Consider the following 23,968-nt stretch of genomic DNA (forward strand, 5'->3'; position numbering starts at 1 on the left):
CTCATGATAGGAAACACTTCTTTCTAACTATTGTTGATGATAATATAAGATATACTTGGATACATTTGCTTCAATTGAAGAGTGATGTTGTTGTGGTGCTTAAGAAATTTCTGTCTATGTTGTAAACACAGTTTCAGTCCAAGGTAAAAATGATTAGAATAGACAATGGGACAGAATTCTTTAATAAACACATGACAGAATTGATTGACTCTTATGGGATAATTCATTAGAGCAGTTATGTATACATTCCATAACAAAATAGAGTGGTGGAGAGGAAACATAGGCATATCCTAGACATAGCAAGAGCAATGAAATTTTAAGCTAATGTCCCTACAAGATTCTGGGGTGAGTGTGTTAATGCAGCAGTCTATGTGATAAATAGATTGCCTACTGTTTTGTTAAATAGAAAGTCTCCATATGAAGCTCTATATAACAAATCACCTAGCTTGAGTCATTTGAGGGTGTTTGGATGTCTTTGTTATGCTACTAACATGATCAAAGAAGACAAGTTTTCACCGAGAGCAAGGGCAGCCATATTTCTGGGATATGTAGAAACACAGAAGGGATATAGGCTGATGGATTTATCTACTAATTGTTTCTTTATTTGCAGAGATGTAATATTCAAGGAACATATCTTTCCATTTGCCAAGTAATCCTCTCAAATTCCAATTACAGGAGAGCACACAACAACAGAGATATTTGTAACACAACCTCTCAGCAATGCAGATTTGCAACCTGAGAGGACTGGAAATGATAGCCCAGAGGAGGCAGCTGAGCCAAGATGTCATGATACACACACAGCAGCTGATACTAGAAGAAATGAGAATGAAGCAGCAGCAGAAAATGTTCATGCTGAGCAGCACTTATCAACAATTGTGGAAGATGGTAACATAGAAGAATATGCACAGGATGAGCAACACCTATCAGCAGTTGCAGAGAACAACAACATAGACATGTCTGAAGTAGGAGTTGCTGAGTCTCGTTCAGATAATGCAAGGGTGCTAGCACCAGCACAACAGGAATCTACACTACAAGGTGATGTCATTATCTCACCAGTTGTAGAACTGGAAAATAATGAGATAAGGAGATCAAAAAGGACCTCAAAGGAGCCCTTATGGTTACAAGATTATGTAACCACAAAAAGGAGCCAGGGATCCTCATATCTATTATCTAACTACTTGTCTTATGCTAATTTGAAGGACAAATGCAGAAGTTTTCTAGCTAACATATCTATGATGATTGAGCCAAAGAACTTTACTGAGGCTCCAAAGGACAGAAGGTGGATTGAAGTAATGAAAATGGAGATCAAGGCACTAGAAGACAACAAGACCTGGGATGTTGTTGATCTGCCAAGAGGAAAAAAGGCCATTGGGTCAAAATGGGTATATAAAATCAAGTGCAAAGCTAGTGGAGAAGTAGAAAGGTTTAAGGCCAGGTTGGTTGCCAAGGGGTATAGCCAAAGAGAAGGTCTGGATTACAATGAAACCTTCTCACCAGTTGCCAAAATGGAACTGTGAGGTCTGTTATTGCACTTTCTGCTTCCAGGGATTGGAATATCTCATAAATAGATGTATACAATGCCTTTCTACAAGGTGATTTATATGAGGAAGTATACATGGAGCTCCCTCAAGGTTTCAGAAAACAGGGGGAGACAAAGGTTTGCAGGCTTTTGAAATCATTATATGGACTGAAATAGGTTTCAAGGCAATGGAACATCAAGCTTAGTGAGGCCCTCATAGCTGCAGGATACATTCAAAGCTTTCATGACTACTCCTTGTTTACTAAGAGAAAGGGTAAAGACTTTGTGGCAGTACTAATATATGTAGATGATTTGCTGATAACTGGAAACAGCACATAATTCATCAATGAGACTAAGGAGGTGCTTCATCAATAATTTAAGGTCAAGGATCTTGGTGATCTTAAATACTTCCTGGGGATTGAAGTGTTAAGGTCCAAGAGTGGAATTCTTTTGAACCAAAGAAAGTACTACCTCCAATTGATTTCTGATTTAGGCCTAGGAGGTGCCAAGCCTGTTCTCACTCCAATTGATCTCAATCAAAAGTTTACTTCTGCAGAATTTGATAGACATACTGGTGTTACAAATGATGAGGTACTATCTGATACAAATGAATATCAACGACTGATTAGTAGGTTGATTTACCTTACTATCACTAGGCCAAACATTATATTTGCAGTACAGACTCTTAGTCAATTCATGCAAGAGCCCAAAAAGTCTCATTGGGATACAGCTGTGAGAGTTGTCAGATACCTCAAACATGAGCCAGGAATGGGAATCCTTCTGGGCAAGTCGAATGAAGATAGCTTGACTTACTTCTGTGATGCTGATTGGGCTAGTTGTCCAAACACATGTAGATCTGTTACAGGATATTTGATCAAATTTGCTGATTCACTCATCTCTTGGAAATCAAAAAAGTAACATACAGTGTCAAGAAGCTCTGCAGAGGCAGAATATAGAAGTTTAGCAGCAGTAACAGCAGAAGTTGTATGGTTGTTGGGGCTGTTTGCTGAGCTAGGTGTAACTATCAAGCAGCCTGTGAATGTCTACTGTGATAGTAAGTCTGCCTTACAAATAGCAGCTAATCCCATCTTTCACGAACGTACCAAACACATAGAGATTGATTGCCATTTCGTACGTGATAGAATCAAGCAAGGTCTGCTCATGCCTCTCTTTATAGGCACTAAGGATCAACAGGCTGACTTATTAACCAAAGGACTTGGCCATTCACAGCATACTTTTCTTTTAGGCAAGCTTGGAGTGCTTAATATCTTACACCCTCCAGCTTGAGGGGGAGTGTGAAGAATAGTTAGTTAGTAGTTAGTGGTGGGTCCCAGTTGAACATGGTTAGGTTGTTAGAACTATAGTTAATTGTTACAACTATAGTTAAGTTAGAGGTATATATTTTGTAATTACTTTCATTTTGATATATACAGAATTATTTTCCTTCTTCTCTGTAATCGTCTTCTTCCTCTCTTCATTCTCAACCATGGTTGAGCTTCGATTAAGATTGCATGGATAAATCTGAGGTGTGAACTCAGATTTATCAAGCTCACAATTAGGAATAACTAAAATACTGTTAATACAAATACATTTGAATATACTGAATATAAAATAGTGAATACAGTAAATACAAACATTGAATCTAATGAATGCACAGTAAAAAATATATATATTAAAATACACTAAATACAAAAGTTAAATACAACAATTATATACAACCGAAAAATCATTCTAATTAATTGGGTTGATAATGAGGCATGGTAGAATTGATTTTGTTGAGTTATATTAGGAGTGTATCACGGTAATTGATATTATTTCTGTTATTAGACAGTTGGACATACCTATTTTTAAGGTGATTATCGTTACTGTATTCATGAATATATGGCGCGAATACATGTGAATACATGCGCGTACAGCTGGACTGCCCTGATTTTAGGCGCTTTTTTTTTGCTGCTCCATTCATGAATACATCAGCGCGAAAACACTATTGTAACAACTGAATAGTAGCTATAGGAAGTAATTATATATACGATAGCTATAGGAAATTAATAGCCACTAAACATGAGTGGTTTCTGAAAATTCCTCTTTTTTAAACGATTTCTTCTCAAACTTAAATTGCATATTGAACACATTGAACTAGTCTTACACTCTTACGCCACGAAGTAAAGGACATCAAGTTTAATAATTTGATTTGCTCATGAAATACGTAGAAAGTTATTTCAAAAATTCTAGACGTTTTCTTTTTCTTATCCGTAGAAGCATCCCGTTTCAGAACTTTGGCCGCTCTAGGCCTCTAGCCAACTTCAGTCTAATGCATACAAGTTACAACAATTCAACAAGCAGATGCAAGATCCAAGATCTGTTTCGACCTTAAAAACTTTATCACTGAACCTGTTACACGTTTGAATTAATTATGGGTTCGTAATTTAATATTTATTGAAACTTAAATAATTTGTAAATAGATATATACACTCTGACATCTGTATGAAAAATGTTAAATTTGGCTGAATCCGTAGCAAGAACATCCACCTCTATCGCACATGAGACATATACTTTATATAATCGTTTATCACTCAACATGAGATAGTTAAAATGTGTACTGAGGATGGTATTGGATAAAAAAATCGAACAAAAATGAATTTTCTTAGTTTTATTCGCTTACACTTATAATTCAGATAAATATAGCAGTATCAATTGTTCGATTGTTTGTAATGGAATAGATTCAGATTATCGAGCCAGTAGATCTGCAACAGTACAACTAATAAGCATTGCCTTTGTTATTCTGCAATTTATCTATCATTAAAAGAAAATGAAAATAATAAAACTTCAATATTAGAATAAAGGTACTTTAAAATTCATAGGAATGATGCACATTCAAAGAAAGAAAAATAGAAAAACACAACACTCAGTTTATTCTTTGAATTAATTAGTCTCTCGTGCTTGCCCTTGCTGATTGCAGCTAATTTGAACGGAATATTTGTGCCGACAAATCTAGATGAGTTTATATATTTAAAATGAAGAGCAAGCCTTCTCCAGAGTAAACATAAAATTTTATATTATTTCTTGAATTTACCATTTGGTAATAATCTTAGCTTGAGTTTGGACATTCGCTATAATCCACCATTCTGATTGTTTCTAAAGAACTTCACCCCAAAATGGACAAGGAACGATGAACGGATGAAGAAATTGATGGTGGACTATAATTATGTATTTTAGTCAATTATCGCACTCTAATTTACTGTATTTTTATTGTGTTTGAGCTTTAATCGCTAGTGTTTTGCACTTATTGTGTGTTTTATGCCTTGTAGGACCGATTCTGAGTTATGTAGATGTTGTGGACTTAAATCGAGCTAATTGGAGCTTTGAAGTCTGAGTAAAAACCCAAGAGATTAAGTCGGGATCGTGTTCAGAGGTCGAGGATCAATTCTGGACGTCAAAATTCAAGGAAGAAGCAACTGTTGAAGAAATGCACTAGTGCGAGGCACTGTGCGACGCATTAGTGCAAATTTTTGTCAGAAATTTTCAAAGTTGAGAGACTGGGTTTTTTGTGGTCTGACAGGAAAAAGCATTAGTGTGACGCACAGTGCGACGCATGAAAAGCATTTAGTTTGCAAGTTTTTCTATTTTGGCTAGGAAAGGGAGATTTCGTCTAGGTCCGACCCTACTTGGTATAAATACATGAAAAATATTATTTTCTGAACTTTTGACACACTTTAGACCTAGAGACACACGAGGAACATTCGGGAGCAAGGATATCTCAGATTTCTTCATCTTTTCTTAGTATTTTCAATTATCCAACACTTATGAATTTGTTTCATACTATCATGAGTGGCTAAAACCCATAGTTCCGAGGTTGTAATTTAGCCATGAATATTGTTGTTTAACGTTGACTTAACCTTGATTAAAATTTACCAATATATGATTATTTCTTCAATTCTGTGATTAATTATTTAATTGTCTGGCCAGCAGTTAGGTTCTATTGACTATCTATGCTATACTTAGGAAAGTCATGTTTAGATTAGAGAAGAATTGAATAGAGCACGATCTTAACTCTGAGGGGGGCGGATTTGTAGTTAGGATAGGAATATACCTAGTCACCGTGCTTAATTAAATATCGTAATCTTACTGCGTTCTTAATAGATTGATTTCATAGGAATATAAGCGTTAATCTATTTTGAATAGGCGAGTAGTACTTCAAGAGAAGGCTATGAGAGCAATTGTTCAATTAATTAGCAACCATGAGTAAATTGTATGAAAGGGAGAGTTAACTAAAACACAATAGGATTGGTGAATCGATCACAACCCTGGAATATTGTCTCTACTGAATACACAACAACCGTTTTGCTGCTTGATAATTTAGTTACTACTTAGAATTATAGTTTAGTATAATTAAATTCTTGAACTCGAATTGGCTCGACTGAATAACAATCTGGTGAATTTAGTGGGTAGTTGATACAAGTATCTGTGGGTTTGACACTCGACTTATTATTTTATTACTTGTACGACCACGTATACTTGCGTGTGCGTTTGGGAGCAACAAGTTTTTGGCGCCGTTGACGGAGACTTAAAAATTAACTATTCTACTAGATTAGATTTTTACTCTTTATCTATTTAAGTTTTTAATTTTAGTTTAGTGTAGTTAGTATTACATTTTTTTTTACATGGCATCTTTGAACGAAAAGTGGTGGGATAGTAAGTATTCTTATTTTTGTGATCCTTGTCCATATTGTAAAGGACCCCACTTGTGGCAATATTGTAAAAATATTTCCAGGACCGAGTTGTGTGCATCATCTCAATCATGTACTATTTGTGGTGGTAATTGGAATAATTATCCTAAGTGTTATTATCCTACTCCAATCCTTTCTTATGATGATTTTAATAATTCTTGTGAGTTTGACAGGATTAACGAATTAGATAATGTGGAACACGATGTTCGCATTCTTGATATGCACAGCAAATTATTAGAGAAATATGGAGGTTTTCGCGAGAAAATTATAAATGAGATGAAACACTTTATAGAAGAAAGAGCTTAATTGGGACAAGAGATCGACCAATTTGGCAGTTCTATTCTCGACTTGGAGACTCAATTGAGTGCAAAGGTTGATGCGTGTAACGCCCAACAATTTAGTGATGGGTTGTGTGAAGTTGAAAAAGATCTTCTAGGCCAAATTGAGGAGCTAAAACGAGAATACCAATCATTAAACCATGTTTTTGTTGATGATATTGAGGTTGAGGAAGTATATTTTATTGAGGATGTCAAAAATAATGGAGTTTTGGAGTTGGGGCGTATTGGTCCTCATTCTAAATATTTTTCTACATTATGTTTGGCTAGAGACATGGAGATTGAGCCTTTCGAGAGATGTATAGATGAAGAATAAGACCCTTATATTCTAAAATTTGCAACACCAAAAAGGCAAAACGACATTCCTCACTTAAGGGCCAAGAAGTGCAAGATGCGATATCTATTGATTGGTCCCTTTATTTTCACACCACCGCCCCATGAACGTGACAGAAAATTTGATGCGAAATTGGAGTCGCAATTTATATCCTCAAAGTGGAAGGAAAAGTGGTGAAAGTGATGGCGTCGTGCCGCGACGTTAAATCAAGCGCTTGTTGGGAGGCAACCCAATTTTATTTTTTATTTTTACTTTTGTTTATTTATTTTATTGTGTTATTTTTTGTAGTGTTATTTTTGTATTTTGTAGGAGTAGGAGCACGGAATAAAGCCAATAGGCATGTGGGAAATCGAGCAGATGGTTGGAACTAAGTGTGCGGTACCCGCACAAAGGATAACAATCAAGAGAAGTCTGAGTATCCTGTGAGCTGCTAATTCTTTTGCCTTTGGCCTACCAGGGAGTCTCTTGTACCTTTTTGTTATTTAGTGTATGCATTAAGGATATTGCACAATTTTAAGTGTGTGGTGAGGAGATTGTCCGGGTAATTTTCTATGCTATCTTAGCTTAATTGTAGTATTCCTTCTTAGTGTAGTGATGCAAAGAAAAAATTAGTGTGGTGATGCAAACAAAAAAAATTCTTTTTAAGTAGTGTAATAATTTCCTCTTGGTTTTTCTTTGTGCCGCGGTTCTTTTTCAAGGGTTTTGTTTGAACCGGGTGTAGTTAGTTTTATTTTTTTTAGGAGTAGGAGCCATTGTGCTGTGATTGAAATTGAAGCAATATCTCTTGACTTTGTTATGCCTTGAGAATAGTGAGTACTTTGGTTGTGATGCTTAGGCTTAGTTTTTGACTCTTGTATAAGTACCTTAAATTATATGATCTTAACTTTGCTTAACTGCTTTGACTAGAATATCTTGATGAGTCCAATCCTGAGTGAGTTATGTGCCATGTGTGTGTGAGGTTTGTGTGTTATTCTGTGCATTGCATTTTATGTCTAAAACTTGCCCCGTGTGTTTGCAAAACGAATTAGTAGTTTTGGTCAGTCTAGAAAGTGATATAGACATTTCTTTGTTGAGCCAGTTATATGCTTTTATCGAACCTAATTGTTATGTATCGTAGTTAACCCTTTTGAGCCTGTAATCTTGTTTATTTGGCAACCACATTATAAGCCTTACCCATTTGTTTGAATTAACCATCTATTTGAATCTTTTCACCTCTCATGAGCACTTGGAATTATTATGAACTTTGTAAAAGTTAAAGTGTGTGGAGGTTAGTTTGGTTTTTGAATGGAACTAATGAAATAAGGAGAAAGGCGCATTGTTTTGAAAAGGTAAGAGCCACTTGAATTGAAAAAGAAAAGAAAGAAAAATAGCTATATTATTGTGGAAAATATTCCTTGAAAGTGGTAACTCTTGATGTAATTATGCTTAAAGAAGTAGGGAGTTGATGTATATTGATGTGAAGGTGGAGTTATGGTTTGACATAAGTGTGGGGTTTTGAATGTTAAAGTGTATGTATTAAAGTGATTAGGGAGGTGTAGTCACTCTTATATCTAAATGTATCTTACTCATCCCGCAGCCTACATTACAACCAATTAAAGTCCTACTTGATCTTAGACTGAATGAGCTCGATTAGTAGAGCTTGGCACAACGGGCAAGCCTATGGTGCATCTTTTGTGATATATGAATGTTGTTTCTATGAGAGAATTCTTTCTATCTTGAGTTCCTAATTGTTCTTAAATTTTATTGAGTGTGGAGCTACTCTCTTTTGTTATGTGAGAGCACTTGATTCATAAAGGAAAGGTAATGCTTGACCTCTACGTTAGAGTAAGTGAGCGGGTTGTAAAAAATATATGGTGCTTGTGAGTCAAATCTTGAGGTGATGATGTTACACTATTATACTTAGTCTATTTTAAATATTCTTGGTGTAATGAGCTAGGAGAATTATTTAAAAAGATTGTGTCTATATAAAGTGTAGTTTGATTGCTCGAGGACGAGCAATGGTTTAAGTGTGGGGTATTGACGGTAGGTTATAATTATGTATTTTAGTTGCTTATCGCATTCTAATTTACTGCACTTTTATTGTGTTTGAATTTTAATCGCTAGTATTTTGTATTTATTGTGTGTTTTATGTCTTGTAGGACCGATTCTGAGTTATGTAGATGTTGTGGAACTAATTCGAGTTATTTGGAGCTTTGAAATCTGAGTAAAAACCCAAGAGATTAAGCTGGGATCGTGTTTGGGGGTCGAGGATCAATTCTGGACGTCAAAATTCAAGGAAGAAGCAACTGCTGAAAAAATGCACTAGTGTGAGGCACTGTGCGACGCATTAGTGCAAATTTTTGTCAGAAATTTTTAAAGTTCAGAGACTGGGTTTTTTTTTTGTCTGACAGGAAAAAGCATTAGTGCGACACACTGGGCGACTCATGGAAAGCATTAAGTTTGAAAGTTTTCCTATTTCGGCTAGGAAAGGGAGATTTCGTCTAGGTCCGACCCTACTTGGTATAAATACATGAAAAAACGTTATTTTCTGAACTTTTGACATACTTTAGACCTAGAGGCACACGAGGAATATTCGGAAGCAAAGATATCTCAGATTTCTTCATCTTTTCTAAGTATTTTCAATTATCCAAGACTTATGAATTTGTTTCATACTATCACGAGTGGCTAAAACCCATAGTTCTGGGGTTGTTTTAGCCATGAATATTGTTGTTTAACGTTAACTTAATCTTGATTACAATTCACCAATATATGGTTGTTTCTTTAATTCTGTGATTAATTGCTTAACTATCTGGCCAGCAGTTAAGTTCTATTGACTATATATGCTATGCTTGGGAAAGTCATGTTTAGATTAGAGAAGAATTGAATAGAGCACGATCTTAACTCCGAGGGGAGCGGATTTGTGTTTAGGATAGGAATATACCTAGTCACTGTGCTTAACTAAATATCCTAATCTTAATGCGTTCTTAATAGATTGATTTCATAGGAATATAGGCGTTAATCTATTTGAATAGGCGAGTAGTACTTCGGGAGAAGGCTATGAGAGCAATTGTTCGATTAATTAGCAACCATGAGTGAATTGTATGAAATAAAGAGTTAACTAGAACACAATAGGATTGGTGAATCGATCACAACCCTGGAATATTATCTCTACTGAATACACAACAATCGTTTTGCTGCTTGATAATTTAGTTACTACTTAGAATTATAGTTTAGTATAATTAAACTCTTGAACTCGAATTGGCTCGACTGAATAACAATCTTGGTGAATTTAATGGATAGTTGATACAAGTCTATGTGGGTTCGACACTCGACTTATTATTTTATTACTTGTACGACCACGTATACTTGCGTGTGCATTTGGGAGCAACAGACATCTAAGCAGTTCTCTCCTATAGTAACAAAAGAATGGGCCCAAATCGAGGAATAGTTGCAGAAACTTATTCTGCTACTATAATAAGTTGTTCACAATGTGCATATTTCATTTATCTCCTAATGTGTCATGACTAAGCGTAGTTTCCAACCTGATCCAAACTAGATAAACGTAACAACTGATATTATTATTGCCGAAGACTATTCTGGTCATTGGAATAATCAAGGGGGCTATCGACCATTGCTTCGGGGTGCAAGGACATGGATACTTAGTATCTATACTGGTAGGACATAGCAAGTACCCGGGAATAGTCGAGGTGCATGCAGACATCATCTTTTATTCAAAATTTAAAAATGAGAAAGTGAGATTTGGCTTTCTTCAATTAACATTAACAAGCCATGGTAGGTCTCAAAGAAATATGGAGTCATCTACTCTAGGATACTGAAAGATGGCAGCAATTTGCACCAACAGCTCATCAGAAAATAGTATCGCTCAACAAATAAGAGAGAATAATTCAAGCTTCAGCTGTTTTAAGATCGACCCTAGGTACATTATATACAATTGCTACATGTGTATAAGTAATTGAAAAATAGGACAAGATCCACAAAGGTAATCCATCCACCAGTGTTTTTAGAAAATTAATAGCGAGCTGCTAATTCAACCAGATCTTTGTAATCATCAGAGATGAAAGACTCCACCTTTACCGATCCCTTTCCTGGAGATATGTATTTCACCCCAACTAGCTTCAGACCTGCAACAGAAACACATAGATTTACATTAAATCTGCTGTTTTTTCCCTCAGATTATTTAGAGAAACTGCCAGTCAAAAGATAAGTCCATTGTGTTTGGTAGAAACACAGTTTATAATAGCCACAGAGAATACACTACTATACTATGCTTTCCCTGCACGGTTACAGTAGAAATAATGTCCAAAAGATGCTGGCTGATGTTGGCTGCAATAAGTTTCTACACCGATAATCAGTTTAGACAGACTTCAATTTTGTGGACCCTATATGGAATTCAGCAAGTGGGCTGATATATGAAATACGTCTAATATATTATCTCAATGATGAATTTCAAGCAAGAAACTCTTAAGGGCTAAATTAGCCAATTTCCTTCGACTCAAGTTTCTACATTATTCTAAGCTAGTAGAAGGTCCCCAACTAGAAGAGACTTAACTAAGTAACTTAACACATCCCTCAACTGAAATCTCCTAAACTGAAATGATTAGTTTCTAATTACTTCAAAATTGTGTGGACAATTTTTGGGATTATACGAAATATGTCAACCATATAATCCCAGTGATGATTTTCAAGCACGAAAATAGTAAGGGTCAAATTACCTAATTTCTTGCGATTCAAGTTCCTAAGACTAGTTTGAGCTAGTAGGTCACCAACTAGAAGAGCCTTAACTAAGTTAATCTCCAACTGGAAGACACACAACTAAATTACTCCAAAAAAAAATATTAAGACTTAGATTCTGATACCCTAACTTGCATACTCTATCAGATATGTAAGTAACCTTTTTTTTTCTTTTGATAGGTTATCAGACATGTAAGTAACCTAGTTACCATGTTTCTCTAGACTTTTTGTACATAATTTCTTTCCCTGTCTTGTAGAATTCTACGCAAGATGTCGTAAGTTTGATAAACATCCCAGCTGGAGGACAAGAAAATCTCTTCCAGTAGTTACCTTCCCAAGACTATAAGTATGACGTCTAGCATGGCGCAGGCTATTTTCACACCACCACCTCCCTCTCCCTCCCTCCCTCCATCTCTCTCTCTCTCTCTCTCTCTCTCTCTCTCTCTCTCTCTCTCTCTCTCTCTCTCTCTCTCTCTCAAACCAAAAAAAAAACTAAAAAAACTAGATTGATAATCAAACTGAATTATCACCTGAGTCTAACAAATGAATCCAAATTGAAGAAAGAAAAAACAAAAACCAAGTAAAGTAACAATAGTATAAAATTTACAAGAAAATACTCACTATCATTAACCCGTCCAAATAATAACCTTTCGCCTTTCCAATATTCCAAAGGCCTTGTCTTCATTCGTTTGCTTCGTCTAACCCCATCTTGAAATGACGTGCCAGCATCTGTCGAATTCATGAAATTCTTTATATAACAAAGAAAATCAAGAGTTCTAACAAATACATGCGCATAGGTGCAAGAGTAAACACCTGCTAGACTTGGCCTAGAACGAAGAGCTTTACTTTCACGCCTTCCACCAGCAGGTCGTTTTGCTTTCGGTTGTTTATCTTTTGCCTAAAGCATAAGAAATGTTGTATCACACATCTATATACTCACTACAGCTAAAGAAATACACTGCAGAGAACACATGCACATACATGTAAACATAGAAGTAGTAGAAATCATGGGCTAAAGATTCTGTAGTTTTACTTGATATCATTCAATATCCTCGGTCATGTCAGAATTATTATCTCTTATACAAATTGGTTGTCAAAATTTTACACCGATAATATCGTAAGGGTCATTCCAGTAGACAACTTAAAATGTCCAACCCCGGGACAGAAATCAACACATTTGGTATAAATTAGATCAGTAGCATTATTGCATTTTAAGAGAATCAGATATCATGGCTATCAAAAGCAGTTAATGCTTGTGTTACAGCTGGGAATTGCTATATGTTGTTGCACAAACCATCTCCACCAATAGTGTTTATTCATCTGCAGATTTGTTGACGCACGAGCACTGAAGCTTTACACTCTTTCTATATGACAGGTAACAATTGGAGGAGTCAAATGATATTTCCTTTGACTTTGATTTTTTCAGAGCTTTTAACAATAAAAAGAACCAATGTGTAACTCCACAGCTCCACGCAGAAATGTAGATATTTTGTACCCTTATAATTCAAAACCCACCAATTTTTTAGGACAGAGGGAGTATATATGAACTTCTCTGAAGAAGTGTGCCTACTCTTGTGATCCAAAAAATTACTTTTCCGAGAAAAATGGGCAAGTCCACCAAAGGACATTGCGTTTTGAGTTTGCTGATAAAATAAAAAGGAGTACTGAAGAAAGGAAACAACCTTGGCATGATGCTGAGGGCTCATATCTGGCAATTTAGATCTGACTTCTGTAGAATGGACTTCAACTGCAACTGAGCTCAATTGATCTGTAAAAATATAGTATCAAGTTTCTCAACTTCTTCCCAAATATCAGACTGTTATTACTAGTTAGGATAAACAAAGTAGCATGGTTCAAACCACTAGCTATCAAATTCAAGAAAGACTACATAAATTTAGAAAGTACAGGCAACTTTATCAGTGGAAGTCGTCGGTGGTGAAACCCAAGTTTATTTGCTTGAAAAGGAAACTATGATGACTTAATAACATAAAGAGTGATAAAAGCTCGACAAACCTTTGAAAAGAAAAAAAGGAAAAAGGTGATCATTGTGAGAATGATTTCAGCAGCTGCAGGTTATATTTGGAGGCGGCAGGTTACTAACTTTAGAAGTCCATAAAGCAAACGCAACTATAAACTGGGTTAAGTGGAAGAGCTGACCGACTCTAAAAAGCAGGATCCTTTTGGTTGCTAAAATGCATAGACAAGTCACAAGTTCACTACAACCATATTTATGTATCTCACATCTCACCTGCAGCTACAGAAACTAGAAAAGTACCTAAAGAGAAATGGCACCAAACATCTAGAAAACCAATTCGTGAAGTTCAAACAAGTCATTGTCTGTACAAGAAACAAGATCTAGATCTTGCAAGATATTTTAGCATCTAAATGGGAAAGATTTGACTCGTGACTCAAACTTTATTGGTTGAAAAAAGGAAAATACGGAGGTCAATACTGAAAGAAATTGGGAGAAAAGGAGCAAGAGAGAGTTGCAATATCACCAACAAGTGTAAAGTCTGAAGATTAAAATAGATTTAGCCAATCTTTGAGGATGCAGATTCTGTGCAAATATGACTACAGAGATGATGCAAATTCAAACATAGTGTTGGTTCGTAATAACTTTTCAGTTCACGGAACCAGGCTTATATTATTACTGCACGTAGTATTCTTTGCTTTCACCATGTGCAATTTAAGACGTTTACTGCTTGTCATATAAAATACATGGCATTAGAGAAATAGGGGTCATGGGGTTTGACAAATCTTTCAATTTCTTGACAATATTGAAGTAGGAAGAGGAATCAAGGATTACTGCAATTCAAACTTTAAAGTTTAAACTAGACTATAGGTATCACTGTGCGATATGAATACCATACACTATTTGCACATAATTTACTGTGACCATCCCAAGTACTTCACTAGTGAAGCATTAAAGAAACCTCAATGCTTTTTAACCATGATACAACACTTCTAAATAGAATTCAAAAGGCAAAAGGTATCAATATGTGACATAACATCTTATGATATCAGTACAAGGGTTACTTTAATCATCCCAAGTGCTTTGCTAGTGAAACATTAGAAACCTTAATGTTCTTATACAATATAGCATCAATACAGCAATAACTTAGCATGCATCGCTATCAAACTTATGTCTTGATAATTAGAAACTGGAACCTGATATGATGCTCAAAGATAGAAACGAAGTACAAACATAGTACAGAAATCTTGTTATTTTTGGTATATTTTCAGTAGCGATGATTGGATCTTTCGCAGGAGAACTATATCTTTTTGTAAGGTTCTCTATATGGTATACAACTTGTATGCGGGGTTATCCCAAACTTTTCAATAAAACCATTACCTTTATAAAAAATAAAAATAAAAAAAGTGAAGTTCAAAAATCATGTTCTTGACAACCACAAGTTTCAAATTCTCCATATCAAGTTTGTTTATAAAGATGCATCACATGCATCTTCCCATTGGAAAAAGGGAGATGAAACAGAAAAGAAAAGAAAAAGTTATAAGAGATCATCTCAAAGCAACCTAAGGTATTGCATCTCATTGCAGCACAATTTTTGGCAAACATGGGAAGTTATTTGTTTCCTAGTACTAAATTTCCAATACTTCATACCTCAATCTGTATCCTGTAGCTCACCAATCAAATGTTCAGTTTCCAAAACCATGCATCACCCAAGAGTTGGACATTCAAGTGAGTCAAAAAACAGAAAGTTGACTACTGATGATTCCATGAAAAACTCAAGCGATGTGTTAAACACAAAAAAGACGGAGATTATTCTGAAAAACATGCAAAAATTTGGCTATACAAAAGAATCTACATAGGAAACAGACAAGCTCAAATGTAGCACCTTCAGAAATAATGAAGTTGACGTGAAATAAGAAATCATTTAAAAATGAATCTTACCACTAGTTACACCTTTGACAGAATCCTCAAAGTGGTGATCTTGTTCTGCAGAATGTGCTCTTTGCGGTGGCATATCGTCAACCTGATATTGATGTATGAATGAAAAATGTCAGACTTGAAATTGTAACTCCTGGAATGATGTATCAAATGTAGTATAATGGCAAAAAGCGGATAGTCTTGCCTGCCCATCAATTTCAGATGATCCAAAATCCACAGCAACTGTTTCAACGGAACAATTGTGTGTATCATCAGCTTCTCCTTGTGCTTGAGGAGAAGATAGTGTTTCTGCAAGCACTTCTCCGTCCTGCATCTTTTGACAGCTAATGTAAGATTCAGTCTCAAGACCCTGTTGATCCTTCAAAACATCGTTTACAACTGAAACATCTTTCACTTTATCAAGCACATCAGACTCATAGTGGGAATCCATAATTCTCATAGTCAAGTTGATGTCAGTATTGATATCAATATCATAACCATTTTCTAGCTCCTCTCCAGATTGAGATCCATTTGGCCCAGTTTTTACATTATCTTTGCCTGAATCGTTTATCATCAACTGCTCATGTGAAAAGTTTGAACCACTTAAAGGAAGCATAATATTCGCATTGTCAGAACCAGCAATGTTTTCTGTCTCACCATGAGATTCAGTAGGTCCAGCACTATTACTTATACATTGCGGGTTCATCTTCATAGACCAACCTGGTGGATGGTCTGATTGTGAATCACTGTTATCCAGATCAATGTTGAGAGGCGAAAAAGGATCTCTCAGTGGATTTGACTGAGAAATTTTCTGTCTTAACAAAGACAATGAAGCATGTGGACTTTTTGGTGGAGTGGGTGATGCTAAATTATTGGTGGGACTTTCTTCATGTTGTCTGCGAGTGGAAGTTGTTCCCTCAGTTGCACTTTTAACAAGATCCCGTATCTCCAGTGAAAACTTCCTAGGCTTCCGAATCCTCTCTCCAAAAGCCTTACCATCTACTTTCCCAGTCATAGGGAACTCAGGAAAACATAAGGGGCCTAGTTCAATTGGCTTGATCTGCAACCACTCTTGCAATTTGGATAATGCCATCCCCCCATTTAGATCTCCACCATTACTAGACAGTAATTCATTCAAAATACCATTGTTTTCTGTTTTCTCTACTGACCCTGTCAAATTGAAACCCAATCAGCATCTCTGAAATGCACTCCTTTTTATAAGGAAAAAAGGATGGTATCTCTGAAATACATTTTGCTCATAGAGAAGTTAAAAATAGAAAATAGAAATCAAAAGGTATCTCTCTTGAATCTTGATTAGTTAAAACCACCAACCTGGAGAATCTGCTTCTTGTAGTTCAACATTGAGGCCAGGGGGCTCTTCTGGCAACTGAGAATTCTGGCCAGCCCGAATATCACTCCCCAATGTCTCTTGAGATGATATAAATGCATCATCATTCTCAGACTCGATGGATGAGAAGCGGTGCTTATACCTCACCGATTTGCTGAGACAGAAAGAGTAAAACTTTAAACAAGTGTAACCGCAAGTTGATAGGATGATCATAGGGTAAGATAGGCATTTCCATGTTAAAACACATAGAGTGACTAAGTATACTTCAAGATGCCTGGCCGACGACGGCGTGCATTGGCGGGTGGATCATTCACATCTTCATTGATACTGATGCCTTTCAGTCTCTTCATTTCCTTTTCAGCTTCTGTAAATTGACCGTGTGTAAAATGATTATTCTCTTTCTCCGAGTATAATAGACTGTTTTTAGTTGCAGACGTGATCAACTATCAATCAGATATTCAACAAACAGCTAAAGAAACAAATATTACCTTCCCACCTTTCAGCAGCTGCAAAAAATTCCACTGGATCTTCCAGTTGATCCATGTCTAAAGACTCTAATGTAGAACCCAAGATGACAGGAGGTTTACTGCAAAAACATAGCAAGATATGCCAAGAACATCATTTCAAGAGGATCTAATTTGAGAACAAACGAAACACTATCTATAATTTACCATGTACTTGGCTTGAAAGAAAACCGAGGCTTTCTGCGACCAAGGCCTGGTCTTCTCTCTTTGGGCTTCTCCTTGCCCTTCATGGCAAGATCCCCATCAATGCCCATACATTTTGTGTTCAAAAGTTCCGCAGCATTATCAACAATGGCCCTGGCCTCCTCAAAGAGCTTCGCAGGCATCTTCGTTTCCTTTTATGATCATAATAATGAAGAAACAAAACTTTATCAACATGACATCATTCAATAATCAAACAACTAACCAAACCAAATCAATGAAAATCAAATGGACAAATTACAGTATTTATGTTGTCACATACAACCACCAAAAGAAATCCAAGTTATTTCATAGTCGACCAAATACTAAAACAAAGACAAAAAATAAAAAAACAAACTCCATTCTATAAAATAAAAAATAAAAAAAAAACGTGAAAATTTCCAGGCTGAAGGTGGCAGTCACAGGCGATAAAATGAATTTGTTAATTGTTGCACATAATACAAAGCGAACTGTACTAATTTTAAGTTGAAATTGGAGTTTGCACAAACGAATTGAAGAATAATGAAAGGAATTGTAACGACATTATCACTTTAAATTAACTGACCAGATCTATAATAGAGCTAGAACTAGTATATAAAGGAAATAAAAAAACGAAAAAGTTACCAGGGATTTCATGAAATTATGAACTGACTCGAGGTCTTTAGGGTCTACTGATACATCTGTGCAAACCCTAATTGTTTTGGGGAATAGAGAGAGTCCGACGAGGCCGCGGAGAGGATCCACCGGGTCGGACGTGAGTGCTTCGTTCGCCATTTTCTCACAAAGGAGTGGTGGAAGTTTCAGGAACCTGAAAAAAAACAGATGAGTGCTTCTTCGCGTGAGTACTATTTTTTTTATTATTATTATTTTAGTTTTGAAAATAGGGTCTGAGCGGGATTGAGCGGGGACGAGAACGACTGAGGAAGGATGAAATAAGGGGAGCCAACAGAAATTAGTTTTTCTTCTTTCTTTGCACGTATGCCCCCCGAAAAATGGTTAAACAACTCTCGCTCATCCAAGATTTTCTTCCATCTCTATTTTGATCCTCGACACCACTAGTAATAAATTTTCATAGACTTAGGGGTCGTTTGGTACGTTGAATAAGAGAATTAATCGGTGCATGAAATTCTGTATTGAGTTTATATAGTGTTTGGTTGTGTTTGATAAATTAGGATAAATAATCCATATACTGTTATGTACAACATTTCAAGTACATAACTTTATACGTAGACCCACGTGAAATACTTAATACCATGATTAATAATACATGGATAAAATTTCAAAATGACATATCTATCTTTTTTAAATAATTAAACACTTTTCAATTATACATTTTTCATAAAGTTAATAAAATACGGCGTCTACTTATCTCTGGCGATGAATAAGAAATAACGTCGAACTAAATGCAAGCATCTTCCGCAACGCTTTAGCCTTCCACTATAATTCTCAAAGTTAAAACTTTTATTAAATGTTGCTTAAATGGATTACTTACTTGCTGAATTTATTTTGTCGTTGTATTTGAAATTGAAATTTTGTACTTTGAGCTGGTAGTCAAATTTTTTTATAATGTATTATTTGCTGGAATTTGGAAACAATTAAACATCCTTTGATTTACTTAAACAAGTTCATTGTATGTATACTTTCGATTTCTTAGTTTTTCTCAATATATGTAAGCTTATTATATTGCGTTTATTAAAAAAAAAAAAAACTTTCGTACATACATATTTTTTTTGGGTCTTTAGAATGTGTGAAGTTGTCTTTACTTGAGTTATTTAGACATAAAGTAAGAAAATCAAATCAAGAATTGAGGTAGTTCATTGAAAACAATTGATTCTGCTGGTTATCGTCTCTGCCTCTCTGGAATAAATGTTGCATATCATCATATTATGTTGAAGTTGCATCCATATGACTTCGAGAGAGGACATTTTCCTCTTTTTTGTATTTTCATTGCTGAATAATGATGGGTATTAATTAGGTGATTCTAGATATTTACTGACGGATGAAACACCTCCTATTTATGTTTGTCAAGCTGATATTGATTCAATGATAAATATAAACCTTGATTTGGTGGCTAAAAAAAGGTAGTTTAGATAATTTAAATTTAAATGGGATAGAGAAATCTACAAAAGTCCACATGTATAATTATAAATAATTTTTTGTACATTTTAAATCAAACACAAGTTTAGGTTATATATTATATATTCAATTTTTAATACAATGAACCAAGATAAAATTAATCTTTGCATTACTAATCCATGCAAAGATTGGTAACTATTTGAGGGGTCAAACTGGTGACTATGGGGGCTTGAAAAAGTACCGGGGATACAAGTGTTATGTGGACCACGACTCGTAGTGCATTAGGGAGCCGCGAGAGAGGTATTAGGAGTCTCAAAGAGTTACTCTAGTGGTCACAAGGGAGACTGGTGGTGGAATGGAGAGGTGCAAGGAAAAGTAGAAACCGAGAAAGCAGCGTATCTAAAGCTAGTGGAAAGTGTATACGAGGAGGAGAAGAGAGCGAGTAGGGAGCATTATAAGTTGGCTAAGAAAGAGTCAAAGCTAGCAGTTACGACGGCCAAAACTGCATCTTTTAGTCATTTGTATGAGGAACTCGAGGGTCGAGCTGGAGATAAGAGGTTGTTCAGGTTAGCCAAGGCGCGAGAAAGGAAGGCGTGTGACTTAGACCAAGTAAAGTGCATCAAGGACGAAGAAGGGAGAGTTCTGTTGGATGAGGGGCTTATCCGTCGGAGATGGCAGACCTACTTCCATAGTCTCTTGAACGAGGAGGGGGACATGAGCATTGTACTGGGTGATTTGAAACTATCCGGGAGTCGTTGTGACTTTGGGTATTGTAGGCGGATTAGAGTTGATAAAATTGAGGGGGCTAATTGGCTATGCGTAAGATGAGCAGGGGCAAAGCGACTGTGCCGGATAAAATTTCGGTGGAGTTTTGAAAGAGTACGGATAAGGCAGGTTTGGAGTAGCTCACCAGGATATTTAATGTCATTTTTAGAACGAAGAAAATGCCCGAAGAATGGAGGTAGAGCATGACGGTTCTTGTATACAAGAACAAGGGTGATATCCAAAATTGCAATAATCGGGGTATCAAGCTACTTAGCCATACTATGAAAGTCTGGGAGAGAGTGGTAGAGCTAAGGATGAGCAGCAATGTGTCTATTTTCGAGAACTAGTTTGGGTTTATACCAGGGTGTTCGACTACAGAAGCCATCCACCTTGTTAGGAGATTGATGGAGCAGTATATGGAGAGAAAGAAGGGCTTGCATATGGTGTTCATCGACTTAGAAAAGGTGTACGATAAAGTTTTGGTGGAGGTTTTGTGGAGATATTTGGAAGCTAGAGATGTACTTGTTGCCTACGTTAAGTTGATTAAGGACATGCATGATAGAGTAAAGACCCGAATGTGGACGGTGGGTGGGGACTCGGACCATTTTCCGATTATGATGGGGTTGCATCAGGGGTCGATACTCAGCCCTTTTTTGTTTGCTCTGGTGATGGACGTACTGACGCGCCACATCTAAAGAGAGTGTCGTGGTGCATATTATTTGCAGATGATATTGTATTGATTGACGAGATGCGAGACGGTGTGAATGCGCAATTAGAGGTATGGAGACAAACCTTGGAATCTAAAGGTTTCAAGTTGAGCAGGAACAAGACAGAATACTTGGAGTGTAAGTTCAGTGGTTAGACTCAAGGAGGGAAAGGAGATGTGAGGCTGGACTCGCATGTCATCCCTAGGAGAGGGAGTTTTATGTACTTCGGGTCTATTATTCAAGGGGATGAGGAGATTGATGAAGATGTCGCACATCGTATCGGGGCGGGATGGATGAAATGGAGACACGTTTCTGGTGTTTTATGTGATGAGAAGGTGCCACCGAAACTTAAGGGTAAGTTCTAAAGAGTGGTGGTCAGACCAACGATGTTGTATGGGGCTGAGTGTTAGCCAATCAAGGTCGCTCATATCCAGAAGATGAAGGTAGTAGAGATGAAGATGTTGAGATGGATGTGCGGGCACACCATGTCAGATAGGATCAGAAACGAGGTTATTTGTGACAAAGTGGATGTGGCCCCTATTGAGGACAAGATGCGGGAAGCACGACTTAGGTGGTTTGGTCATGTGAGTAGGAGGAGCACAGACGCCCCGGTGAGGAGGTATGAGAGGTTGACATTTGAGGGCCTACGGAGAGGTAGAGGTAAGCCAAAGAAGAAGTGAGAAAGGTGATTAGGCAAGACATGGCACAACTTCAGCTGACCGAGGACATGACCCTTGATAGGAACGTATGAAGGTCGAGGATTAGGGCAGTAGAGTAGGTAGTCTAGAGTGTTCATAACGATAGTATGGGCACGCAGTCCTGCTTTATGTTGGTAGTAGGTTTCTGTTATTTTCTTTCATTGTTGACCACCTTATTATCTTGTTATTTTATCCTGCTTTTATATGGCTTTTTGGTACTGTCCCTTCTTCCCTATATTTTCATTAATACGGTTCCGGAGCCGAGGGTTTATTGGAAACAACCTCTCTATCCTCACAAGGTAGGGGTAAGGTTTGTGTACATACTACCCTCCCAGACCCCACGGTGTGGGATAATACTGGGTATGTTGTTATTGTTGTTGTTGCATTACTAATCCATGCACAACTAATAGTTGTATAAACTAATCTCTACATAACTTATTTTTACACCAAATGACCCCTTAGTGAATGTTAATCCATAACCGTCCCGTTTGTGCCTAAAATTCTTTTACTTTTTTTTAATAAAAAACTTTAAAATATTATTTGTTTATACATTGGAATAATTTTATGGAAATAAAAATAAAAAATGAGTTTCAAGTTTGAAATCCCTAAAGTAGGACAATCCTACATAAGGGTGGCAAGTGGGTCGGTCCAGGTCCGGTCGTCCGAGACCGCGGGCCAAACGGGTTAAACGGGTCAGGACCATTTGGCCCGGTTTTAGTGGGCTTCGGCCGGTCTCGTGGGCCGGTCCTATGATTTGGGCCCGCCAGGTCCGGGACCATTTAGCCTGTCAGGTACCGGGACCGGTCCCTTAGCGGGCCAAACGGTCCCAACGGCTAGAAAAAAAAAATCTTTTTTTAAAAAAAAAATATAGCCGTTGGCTATTTATAAAAAAGTCATTTAACCCCCCAACTTTGTTTTAACCCCAAACTTTTTATACATTTAATATATATACTATACTGTACTATATATACATATAAGATGTATATATAACTTATCGAATATAGCTTTTATATATATATATTATACATTTAATATATATACTATACTATATTATACTATACATACATCTTATATACTATATATATTTGATATTAAATATTGAATATTAAAATTTAGGTCACAATTCTATAATAAAATTTACAAAACATTGTCTTAGATATTTTTTTTAACATCCTTTTGTCTCTAATATCTATTTAAAATTTTAAAATATATATATATATATATATATATATATGTTGGGCCCACTTAGCATACTTAGCCCGCGGGCCGGGACCGTTTAGCCCGGGACCAAACGGTCCTGGCCCCGGTCCCTACAAAAAGCCCGTTTAGGCCTGGGTATGTTTGGCCTGTTTAATTTGGGCTCGGACCCGAGACTGTTTGAATCGGCCCACTTATCCCGTTTAGGCCCGGGACCGGCCCACTTGGCGGCCCTAATCCCTACATAATGAAACTGATTTCAATAAGTTTTGATTTAGTTCACAATAGATTGATTGAATATCTAATTTATAAACCAAAATACATAAGCGCAATCATTCTTGAGCACAACATCACTTTGATCGTTCATTTAATTATTTTCTTGTTCAAACATACATTACAAATTCCGCTCATTTGTTCTTTAAAGTTTGAGATGCAATACATAAAATAAAACATATACTTTTTTGCTATAATTATTAGTAGTTTTGAAAATTTTATAAGCTTATGTGACAACAACTAGTACTGTTTATGTTCTTTATTATGTGTTATTATGTTTTAGAGCTTGCCATAATTCAACAAAATAAATATTAGCAACGAAGAATCAGAGGTAAACATATAAATTCTATCAACTTTATCGTAAAGTAAACATGACAAGTTAGCTTGAAATATTACAAAATATAGGGCTAGCATTTTAACGACTTAGTGCTAGCCCTATATTTCTTTGAGATGAAAAATATAAATTTTAAATACGAATGTTTCTTTGAAAAGAAAAACAAGGCACATTTAGAATGTTGAGATAAAAAAGGGGAAAGGTTAAAACTCTAATTGCGATTTGGATTTCATTTTATGTTAGTCCCAGAGTATCTACTGAGATAAATAACACGTACAATAGTTTATACAAACTTATAATCACCATTAGAACATAGAAAGAAGAAAAGTAA

General features: G+C 36.3%; 3 protein-coding genes across 3 annotated transcripts; 2 read left to right on the top strand and 1 right to left on the bottom strand.

The window, feature by feature from the left end:
• The first annotated feature begins 1,577 nt into the window (after positions 1-1,577).
• Positions 1,578-6,552, top strand: LOC138908611 (uncharacterized mitochondrial protein AtMg00810-like). Its single transcript, XM_070199289.1, has 4 exons — positions 1,578-1,592; positions 1,697-1,810; positions 1,901-2,433; positions 6,420-6,552. Exons 1-4 carry the CDS (start codon positions 1,578-1,580, stop codon positions 6,550-6,552), a joined length of 795 nt encoding a protein of 264 aa, XP_070055390.1.
• A 4,080-nt stretch (positions 6,553-10,632) lies between these two features.
• On the bottom strand, positions 10,633-18,480 carry NTOCENP-C (uncharacterized LOC104095863). Its single transcript, NM_001302518.1, is given in 11 exon segments — positions 10,633-11,036; positions 12,268-12,375; positions 12,460-12,544; positions 13,329-13,414; positions 15,560-15,641; positions 15,741-16,705; positions 16,868-17,037; positions 17,148-17,247; positions 17,372-17,469; positions 17,555-17,742; positions 18,212-18,480. Coding segments are annotated over 11 exon segments (2,145 nt in total). The 5' UTR covers positions 18,362-18,480; the 3' UTR covers positions 10,633-10,923.
• A 1,362-nt stretch (positions 18,481-19,842) lies between these two features.
• Positions 19,843-21,290, top strand: LOC138908612 (uncharacterized). The gene is made up of 4 exons (XM_070199290.1): positions 19,843-19,854; positions 19,949-20,393; positions 20,792-20,946; positions 20,991-21,290. The coding sequence occupies exons 1-4, from the start codon at positions 19,843-19,845 to the stop codon at positions 21,288-21,290; spliced, it is 912 nt and encodes a 303-aa protein (XP_070055391.1).
• The last annotated feature ends 2,678 nt before the right edge of the window (positions 21,291-23,968 follow it).

The sequence above is a fragment of the Nicotiana tomentosiformis genome, chromosome 3 (genome assembly GCF_000390325.3).
Source record: "Nicotiana tomentosiformis chromosome 3, ASM39032v3, whole genome shotgun sequence".
In the NCBI taxonomy this organism is placed as follows: domain Eukaryota; kingdom Viridiplantae; phylum Streptophyta; class Magnoliopsida; order Solanales; family Solanaceae; genus Nicotiana; species Nicotiana tomentosiformis.